This window comes from Epinephelus moara, chromosome 22, assembly GCF_006386435.1.
Source record: "Epinephelus moara isolate mb chromosome 22, YSFRI_EMoa_1.0, whole genome shotgun sequence".
NCBI lineage: Eukaryota > Metazoa > Chordata > Actinopteri > Perciformes > Serranidae > Epinephelus > Epinephelus moara.
In genome coordinates this window covers 24374329-24385486 of record NC_065527.1, presented here as the reverse complement: position 1 = coordinate 24385486, position 11158 = coordinate 24374329, and the positions used below count along the sequence as shown (strand labels likewise).

The window sequence follows — 11158 nt, the reverse complement described above, 5'->3', positions numbered from 1 at the left end:
GTCATAGTATAGTATGTCATAAAAATGTAATTAAAAAAAGTCATAGTATAGTATGTCATAAAAATGTAATTAAAAAAAGTAATTGTACAGTATGTCATAAAATTGAATAAAAAAGTCACAGTATAGTTTAAAAACGAAGGTAAATGTATAGCATGTCATAACAATGTGAAAAAAGTCACATCAAAGTATGTCATAAAAACATTTTTAAAAGTCAAAGTATAGTATGTCATATATATGAGAAAAAAGTTAAAGTATAGTGTGTCATAAAAATTAACAGACTCAGGCGTGCATTCATCTTTGTAAATCTGATGAAAAGAGTGCACGTGCATATTTCTTTATTTATGCATAGATACAGTTTTGGTTGTGAATGTATCCAGAGTCTTATGCATCTGGCCCCAGCTGCCTGTGTCCCATGGCAGCCTTGTGGCCACCACTTGCGGGATGGGACATCACTTATCCCCTAGCCCCATTTCCACCGGGCAGTACACAATGGTTCAGTCCAGTTTGGTCCACTGTGAAAAGTCGTGGATGTTACCAATGGAATTGATTAATTGAGGCTACACGTATTACCTTCTGACACACAGTGCAGTAACGTCACACCTTACAGTTATTTCCAGAGAGGGGCCTGGGCAAAACTATTCCAAAAATTAAGTCAGGGAATTGCACAAATATTGTGTGTAACAGTGTCTGAGGATTCATTTGTTTTCCTGAACAATCACACTGGAGAAAATATGCTGACACAAGCACACATTGTAAACATCAGTGTATAACCCTGCACAGTTTTATTCACTTCATCATTTGTGACAGAGTGTGCATGGACAAGTACTCAGCCTCTGACCTCTGCCTCAGCTGAATGAGAACACACTCTGTTTGTACAGTTATAATGCTGCATTGCCCTCACAGATATAACAACCACCCCTGTATTAGACTACTGAGGAGGGGTTTATTAGTCACTACTCAGAGCATTGATTTTTTTTTTTACTCTGTTGAAAGCCTTTTCGCTGCTCCAATGCTGCATCTGTCCTTCTGCATCTCCCTGAGGACGATACCCTCATAACACATCTTAGATACGACCCTGGCTTTGCTCTGAATTATTAAACACACCCATATCAGATATTCTCATGCATATCTGTAACCTGGCAGCGGTGCCATATGAGTGTGTCTTTGTGTGTGCGCATGTGTGCTCAGTTTTTAGCTCACGTTTCATGTTTGTATTGAATTAGGTCCTTTATGAATTCTTCTTTCTCTCCATCTTTACTCTGTTTTTTCCTCATCTATAAATTAGAAAACAGAGAACAAAAGCTCCCCCTTAAATTAGCTGGCCTCCTATCAAATAAAGAAATCTACGAGTAGAGAATCACTCAGAGTGAAGGGGAAACTTTTGGTGCCACTTTTAGGCCTCAGCGGAAAAGCATTTTATCAACTTTCCTAACTTATAAAATGACTTCTTCGGTATCTCTGCTAATATTTAGGAGAGCTCCAGTGGTGTCCTGAGAAAGTGATCAGGCAGATAAATGGTCACAGAGAAGCAAAGATGTTTATATTCGACTATACATTTATTAAGATTGAATAATGCTTTGATGGACCCGGTGCTCTCTCTCTCTCCGCGTAAACAAAGATCCTCACAACCTCACGGCAACAGCAAAGATCAGAATCTGTGTCACAACAAACTACTTCTGCAGTAATAAATCAAATTTAATAATGGTCAGATTTATTTATTTATTCCCCAAAAACAAGCTGAACTTATGCACAATGTGGGTTTATTGATTTATTAGTTCATTAGAGCCATATTTGATAGTTTTGATTTATGTATTACGGTGTAGTTCCCAATCAAGCTTGACCAATAAATTGAGTAAGTTGACATAAATTGGTGGATAAACCTATCTCAAAAATCGGTATTGGTTTGTACAACAGCTGATAAGTAACAAGAAATCTCAAACTGGGTTTAACATTATTTGGAAAGTGTCACAATTATTGTCCAACGCATGGTTTTTTTAGATTTTGTACACTATACATTTTTCTGTGCTGTGTGTGTCTTGATCACAAGTCAAAGGAATCCTTACAAAGAATGTTAAATAACTATCTGCCAGCAGTGTTGTGCATGATCACACTAAAAGAGCGAATTCATCAAATGTGCTCATATTTTTCATGAAGGGTTAAATGTATGCATCAGTTTGCACTACAAGTAAATCAGTACGTATTTGAATGAAAAATTTGTTACATTTTATATAAAAATTGAAAACACAAGTTCAAACATCAGCCCCATCGACGTTTGGAGCTACATGTTAATATGAAGAACCCGCACAGTCTTGTGAGTGAATGATGATCACAAGAAATCGTGAACAAAGTGTAAGACCACGAGCCAACAGCTGCAAACTCCTTTTCTCTCTTTTTTCCTCCATTAATGCTTCTTCCAAATTGATCCTTCGCTGAGGCCCGCCCCTTTTTGACGGTCTGTCAAGTTGTCGGAACAAACATGGAGCCCAAACTGTGACTAACTGCACTCTCTGAAGAAATATTGTCAAATTTTGGGGGAAAAAAAACGATGAAGATATTTCAGAGAGAAGCAGACAGAGGGGTCTACATTATGTGTTTGAAGGATATATCCAGGATGTCAAACTGACTCAGCAGAAATAAGTTTAAAAAGATAAAGACAGAAGCTGAAGCCTGATGCACAGATCACAGTGAAAAAGTGAACCACCACACCAGTTGGTTATCAAGACAGATGACAATGTAAATAAGGGGAAACTTCACCAATGTTCAACCAGCTGTGTGTCATCACAGTGTGTGCACATGAAGAGTGTTTGGCCTCCCCCCATGCTGCCAATGCCCAGACCTACGCCAGCGGACAAGCAGGGAGTTCCAGAGGAAGCTGAACACTGTTCATCTGCACATACTTTGATGACACACAGCTGGTTGAACATTGGCAAAGTTTCCCTGCTTCCCTTCACTGGTTCCTGCACAGCAGGGTAGGCCTTTATTCACTGTTATAAACATTAAAAAGCAAAAGTAGCACGTGTTTACATTCAGTAGGATATACCTTTAGTAGCTAGCTGGTTAGCTAGCTAACCCTACACTTTTCAGGGTTTGATTTTGGTTTTTGGAACAAGGAAGTAATGTATCTCCATCAAACCTTTTCACGTAACCAGTGTAATTATCATGTGTCCCAACGTTTAGCTCGAAATCCACAAAAACAGCCTGAAAATCTGAAAGGATTGCATGAGAGTCTATAAAGCACAGCTGTGTTGTTGTCAGAACCTTTTTTGAGGTGGCTGGTGATGCCACGCTAAAACTGGCCAGTCTGCATTTGAGGGGCGGGACTTAGCAAATTATGCGCTCTTCAAAACTGAAATCATAACACATCTCTCAGCTGTAGCAACTGTAATGACGGATGTGGTGGTGACTGTACCAGCTTGTATAGTATTTTTATGTTTTGTCTTTTTTAACCGATCCATAATTTGATTCATGCAGGCTGAATTAAATTTCCATTGCATGTATACCGTAATTTACTTTCTGCATAATATGATACATTGTTTAAGTGGTAAAACTTACACTCTTATGTTTTTGGTTTTGGGTAGTACACAGTAATTCATTTAGTGGGCAGTGGCAATGACTGGGGATTGGGGATGGAAGGGTAGGAAGAGGTTCTACTTAAAAAGAATAGTTCCAAGCAGCTCATTTAAACAAAAAACAAAAACAAAACAGAAGAATTAAGCATGAGCTAGGTTTGGGCCTGTGAACTTAATTTAATTGATTTAATTGATGTGAACTTATCTTTGAGCTAGCTCTTGTAAAGTGTAAACTTGCATAACACTGTCAGCTAATATACAGTTGTAGTTATAAAAGTTAAAGTGAGAATATAGACAAACTTATAGCGTGATGCCTAGGAGTGACTCTGAGATGTTTGATGAATACATACGGTATACACTACAGATAAACCAGCAAACACAAATCACAGCACAAAACAGACTCTTTTTTAAAAATCACAGATTTATATTTGAGCAGAAACCTTAACAAGGCATCATATTGAAATGTCAGACCACAAGTCCAATCAGAGCAGAGCATTGATGAGTTTACATATTACATCAAATTGAAAAAAGCAGATCAATATAGTCACAATAAGACTTGTGATGTTGCCACAGTGTATGTCTTTCTTATTTAAGATTTAAGGGGTCATATAAAAGCTTTTTAAATTTGGGGCTTCACACAGTTCTAATACAATAACATGGGCAGAATTTGAGGATTAAATAGAATATATCAATGTATCTCTACAGGCATAAACCCTCTATTGAGCTACTACCTACAAATAGATAAAACACAATATATCAACTCTTCAGATTAATTCAGTCAATATCTTGATTAAAATGCAGAATACTGAGGTTGTTTTCTGCAATCCTCCACACTGATGTCACCTGCACCCTCCCTTCGAGTGTTTTATTGGGTGTTCTCTCACGTCTCTGTGGTGTCGAGCCCTGTCGTCTTCATGTGTCTCCGCTCATTTTTCCTTCTATTGTTTCGCGTCTTCTTCAGGAAACGGGTTGAGATTGCCGGAGTCCCAATTTCCTCAGTAAAGTGCAGCCTCAGCCAGCCTGTGGTACCCTGTCGCATGTCCAGTTAACGACCAAATCTTCGTGTCCATTATTTGTAGTAAATGCGTGTGTGTGTGTGTGTGTGTGTGTGTGTGTGTGTGTGTATTTGTCTGTGTTATATATGAATGTGTTCGAGTGTGTGTGGCTCAGCTCCTAACAGCCAGCATGGAGTTGATCTCCCAAATGAGGTTGCGGAGTTGGTCCATGATCTGCTTCAGCTGCTGGTTCTTCTGCTTCAGCTTCTGCAGGGAAATGAGAACAAAACAAAACAAAACATATTTTAGATGAAAAAAAAACAGCAAATATAAATGCCAGAGTGCCGCTTTGTCTGCTGAAACAATAAAACTACAGGTTTACAAAAGACCAAAAGGTCAAACAACCGACAAAACACTTCAGCAAACAACAAAGCAATTACATTTCAACAGAAAACACATATTTCGTGGCTTACAGGATATTAAAATTGCATATACTGTAGTACTGGTATTAAAAAGTCCCGTGGAGTCATATTTAAGCTGCTACACCAAACAAGTTTTCCCCATCGGCTCCTACCTTAGCATCATGTTATCAATTTAGCATAAACTTCACACTTCCTACACCACTCTGAGTACTTGTAAAATATAATTTCCTTCACCATATTACTGAGAAAAACAGGTTCCAGATGTATTTTCACTCCTAATGACTGCTGCTGTTTTGCTGCTGGCATGAGAAAATGAACAGGGAGGTTTGTCTCAGCAGGATAAGACAATCTAAACAAAAGTTTCAAGGTTTTTTATGCTTTAGTAGTGTTTGAGAATGGAGACTGATTCTTAGGTGAGTATCACAACTAATGTCAAATATATGTGTGGCAGCCATGCAGCAACCTCGGTGGTTGAAAAATGAAGCGCCAAAAACTGCAGTTTCTCTAATGGCCACTTGAGGCTGGCTCCAAAAGTGAGTCAATCCTCACAGGCACAGATGTTTAATGCCCATCTTAAAAGCAGAAAAAATAATGTTTACAGCCTGGTACAAAAAATATTTTTGGTCTCTATATAACTTTTTTCCTCAGTCATGACGACTGTATGGGGGATGAACTTTTATGTAACTCACCCGTTTAGATGTTATTAAGGTTTAAAGTTCCGCAAACTATACTATGAAACTAAACTGTGACATTCTGGTCTCCAAAGTCTTTTTCAGGGTTTGGATGTACAAAAGACCTTCAACTGTGGGTCTTTTGTTTTTCTAGAAAGTACAAGGTTTTAAAGGTTTGACGCATTTTTTTTTTGCTGGCGAAAATTTGCATTAGCATTAGCACAATTAAACACAGAGTGAATAAGCATTGCGCTGACCATAGACACAGCACATGATTTAAGGTAGACAGACGGACTACTGTATTATTAGTTCTGTTATTTATCACAGGGCTGACACATAGAGACAGACAACCATTCACACTCACATTCACACCTACAGACAATTTAGAGTCACCAATTAACCTGCATGTCTTTGGACTGTGGGAGGAAGCTGGAGTACCCAGAGAGAACCCGTGCTGACACAGGGAGAACATGCAAACTCCGCACAGAGGGGCTCCCTCCTGGGATTGAACCAGGAACCCTCTTGCTGTGAGGTGACAGTGCTAACCACCACACCATCGTGCCGTCGTGTTTGACGTTACGGTTAGTTAACAGCAGAAAGCAGCATGGAGGCCAATGAAAACGTTACAGTGGCTACACTCGACTAACTGCAAATCTAATCTGTAAAGAGTTGCAGAAGGTGGCAACATTCATGCTAAAAACGGGGCAAAAATGAGTGTGTCCACCACCCAGGTTTTGTTTCCAGCCCTGCCAATCAGAGCTGGAGCCGATAATTACCTATGAGTCTTTTATCTAAGGAATGAATGCAGATTGTAACCTTTACTATTAAATACAAAGCCAGATGTTGGTGGGTGTTAGTGGAGATTTTGTCCAGTGGGAAAGGGGCTTAAGTTAAATATAAAAAAAAGCACATGCCTTCTCCTTCACAGTTTGTTTGAGGCAAGGATTAACAAAAGTCTGAAAGCCACATTAACTTCATGTATTTCATTGTATTTCTCCCTCCAACATACAATGGATAAAATTTTCCCACCTGCCCATCAACCTCTCCCCAAATACTGAGTTCTTTAGTTGACTTCATCAATCCAAGCCTCTGCTAATCGCTGAACCAACACATCTGGCCTGCCTCAGGGGTGTACAGGTACATCACAGAGGAGCAAATAACCCAACCCCCCCCCCCCCCCCCCCCTCGTCCCCGTCACTGAGGGCTTTGTCCGCTGATTGCCTCTGAATGCTCCACCACGATCTCTAAGTCAACAGCTGCTGGTGACTGAAGTACCACGTCGCTGAAGCTTTATACATAAACAAATAATGGCTCCGGAGCTGCTGCTGCTGCTGCTTGAGACTCAGAATAAAAACAGGTACAGCTGCCAAATGTGTGCTGCCTTTGAACAAGTAACTCAGGCAAAACATCTACATTTGAAGGTCCGGGCAAATTTAGCAACAGCAGTACATCACAGCTACTTACTCAGCTGCTTTTCTTCTGATAGATAGCCAGAGAGAGAGAGAGGGAGAGAAAGAGGAGAGCTCCTTCACTCAGGAGCTACTGTATCTGCAGTGCAGTGAAATCTATTAAGATTAAATCCATCTCACTCTCTCGGTAACACTCCTTTAGCCATGACTAATTACCAGCCATTTTTGCAGCGCAGATAACACCTTGAGCAATCGATTTCACACAGCTCTCTTAATATCAACTGTTTAGCTGATTGTCCTTGAAGATATTCCAGAGTGGAACATTTGGAGGCTTTCCAGTCTCTCTCTCTGGGGGGCTCTCAAGCTCTCTCACTCTTTTCTCCCTCCTCTTTCTCCCCCCTTTCTATCGCTCTCCTACTTTCACTTTAATTCAGCGTGTGTGGATGTGTGTGTATTGCATGGGATATGCCTCATTACCCTGACGAGCAAGTTCTTGAAATAACTCGGTCATTTACTCTGTATTAATGAGATGATACCGTGAGCCTTTGTAATTTCAGTCGAACACTTTTTAAACAAGGTATACAACATTGGTATTTTTTTTAACAACAAAACATTTCTTTTTGCTTTAAAAAGAAACTGCAATCACAGATATATTTTTCAAGCAGATTTAGCTTCAAAGACAGAATTTGCTACTTTTGAATCCAGATTCTTCCACAAAAATCTACTCTCGGCATTTCTTTGAAACCAGGCATAAAAAAATTTCACATTGGAAAAAAGACTACGGAGGCAGCGAAGCCTTCACGGCACGTTCATCATAAAAGGCTCTCTGGCATATCTTGATATATGAATAACAAGACTGCTATAATCACAGAAATTGTTCTGCAACCTCAGGGAGATATAATTCCATTCATAACCTTGTAATTAGCGTAACTCTAATCCTTCACACCTATAATGCGATGTTTGGAAAAAAGGGTATACTACAGAGAACAAAGCAGAGAAAAGGAGCTCTGAACCATCTCTTTTTTCGTCCAGAGAACAAGGCTTTTACACACATATAGACACAAAAAGACCTCTTGAGGAATCCGGCGGATGCACTCTCTCATTTCTTGGCCTGCCACTCAGCGGCTCGGCCCCACAATAATGTTTTGATGCCGTCCCAATCCGCAGTAGGCCTCTTCTGACACGCTCTGACACTGCATCGGCCGCGGCAGGGTGGCCAGTCAACAACTCATGAAAGTAAACAAGGAAGCGCTGTCTGAGCTCCTGTCTCTGAAGGCCTCCTGCAGACTGGCAGACTGCCTACCTGCTTCATATAACCTAGAGATGCTGGCAGACATCGACAGACTAGCGGAGGAGAAAGTGGAAAAGCACAGTGACCCGAGATGGATTGGAAATAGGAGATTGGCACGCATGGAGGAGATGCAGCGATGTGTGTACATTAGTGTTTGTGTCGAAGAGCGTGCAGCTGTGCAAGTGTTTATGGTCTGATGTGCATGCCTGTGTGTGAACAAAAGGGGTGTGGCTGCACATAAAAATGTCTGTGTGTTTTTATGCGTGTGCATCAGTCTGTGTTAGGGATTCAATCTATTGGATTGATATCAGCGCCAATACTGACCTTATTAAGCAGAATGGGTATTGGCCAAGAGTGACCAATCTGCAGTTTTCTGTTTGGCTCAGTTCATTTGCTGCAGTGAGTTGACATTACTGCTAATAAGGGCTGCAGTCCTATTAATTTTAAGTCCATTTAATTTTAGATTAATCTGACTAAAAATCTAAAAAAAAAAAAGAAAAAAGAAAAAGATTGTAGAATCTAGGTCTCTATAAAATATTGGAACATCCCCCCCCCCCCCCCCCAAACAAGTAATTTCCCAAAATGACTCTCTTTAAAAAAACTAACCTAAAAGATACTCAATTTACAGTAATAGCAAGTAACCACAGTGGAAAGCATCAAACCTCACGTTCTGGGAGCAGGAAACATTGAATGTTTAAGGAGCTGTATGCCATATTTGAAGCACTAAATTAGTAGCAAACCACTATTTGCTCTGTAAAGACAGAGTGGAGTAATGACGTCCTGAGTCCTCTGTGAGTGTTGTAATCTGACCTTCTGTGTTCTTCATGTAGTACAATGGTTGGCCATTTGTGCATGTTGGTGTATGTCCCCATGAGCATGTCTGACCAGCTAGCTTATCGCTGCTGCTTTGCACTGCTTTCAAGCAACGACTACCACTGATATCGGAAGATGTGACACCCACGCTCCGATCACACCAAGCAGCAACTGCCTGAGAGCCCAACACCGACTTCCAAAAACTGCAGTTCCTCAAATGGCCATTTGAGGCTGGCTCCAGAAGCGACTCAATCCTCATGTTAAAATGCCAAGTTTTACAGCAGAAATAAACATGTGTACAACCTGGTACAAACACTTTTTGTCTCCACAGCTAATTTCAACATTCCTGACAGCTGCACAGGGGATGAACTTTTATATAACTCACCCATTTAAATGTCATTAAGGCTTAAAGTTATGCATAATTAAGAGCGGGCTGGTTGAGTGACAGGCTGTCAACAAGACGTCACGACAGTCTATGACAGTGATCCCTCCTTGGCTCCTCCACAGCTCCACCCTCTGGTCCAAATATGGTCAATACCAACCACTGGTCAACTGATGCCACTTCAGTGTTTCTATTGGTGGTGTGAATGCAAACAGAAAAAAAAAGCACTTCAAGGTAGGTAGTTCTCGGGGCAGCTCCCCAGTGGGCAGTTCCTCTCAGGGAGATCTTGATCTGTTTGGTATGAAAACATCTACTGACCTGACATTTTGTCGGAAGGTTGTTTTGAAAACTTGCATGGAAGTTTTTCTGACATGTCTAATGTAGTGGATGTGCACACCGAATGGGTGTGTGTGTTTGCGATCACAGAGCCGGAAGAGAAGGTCATTAAAATGAAGAGTATCCAACCACAGGAAGCTCTCAGGTGCACTTACAGCACATCTAGGCAGAGGACAAGCCAGGGTGAGATCTGTTTTTCAAACACAGTCTCGTTGCAAGCAAACCAGGTCTTGTAAACAAAAGTCACATGGACTCATAAGTAGTTTGTTTATTGGACAGAGTTTTGGCAACCTGTCATCTCAAGAGATTAAACATTTTGGCAGTGTGTGTGTGTGTGTGTGTGTGTGGGGGGGGGGGTCAAAAACAAATCCGATTCCAGTCCCTGTAACTTCAGCTAAGCCTGATGGACATGTCAGAGTAGCTGTAATTTACGTCTGATTCATATCCAGTAGGAAAAGATTCTAAATAAAAATTTGAACATAGTGTCACTGGTGTTGCACTGCGGTTTGACCTACATTAGTTTAATTTTCCAAGCTCATGAAACTGCGGATTATCAGATGTCTTTTTTTCCCAGTTTATGTAAAAGTGGAGCTGACATTCAATTAGTGACAATTCTGATAATTATTGATAATGATAATCATTTGAGTAATTTATAAAGCAAAAAAAATCCAAACATTACCTTGTTCCAGCTTCTTAACTGTGAGGATTTCCTGTTTATCTTTGTCTTATAATGGGTTAGGGTTAGGGTTACATGATCTCAGGAACACTTTCGAAAACTAATGTTTGGTAAACACAGTTTATCGCTGCGTTTACAAATGTAAGTGAAGACTCTACCGTGCAAAGCAAAAGCCAAATATTAAAGGATAACTTCAGTATTTTTCAACCTGGGCCCTATTTCCCCATGTGTATGTGTGCGTATGATTCATAGGTACAACTCATTTTAAAATTGGTTCAGTATTTAGGGAGGCGGATGCAGCCAGCAGCCACGAGGTAGATATGAGGGAAAATGCATCCCGTATAAGTCTGTGCATTAAAAGTGCTTTTTTTCCACCACTGACCGCTTCAGATCGCCAGAGCTATCTCTGTAAATAGCATAATAAGCGTTTCCCTTACCCTTCACTTCCTGTGGGCTGTGTGTGACGTCATCTCGCGAGAGCTTTGCTTGTTGCCGGAAGAAAACAGAGGAGCCATGCTGAGCGCCGCTCAGAGTGGCGCTGGTTGTCCCGGAGTACAGCTGAGAGTTTTACTGCATCGATTGAAAACAATGGTT

General features: G+C 40.6%; 1 protein-coding gene across 1 annotated transcript in view; it reads right to left on the bottom strand.

The window, feature by feature from the left end:
* Positions 1–3970: 3970 nt before the first annotated feature.
* The window catches only part of med30 (mediator complex subunit 30), a 54026-nt gene continuing 46838 nt past the window's right edge, over positions 3971–11158 (bottom strand). Inside the window, exon 5 of the mRNA XM_050035059.1 lies at positions 3971–4831. Coding sequence (XP_049891016.1) covers positions 4736–4831 — 96 coding nt within the window. The 3' untranslated portion in view covers positions 3971–4735. The remainder of the gene's footprint in view (positions 4832–11158) is intronic.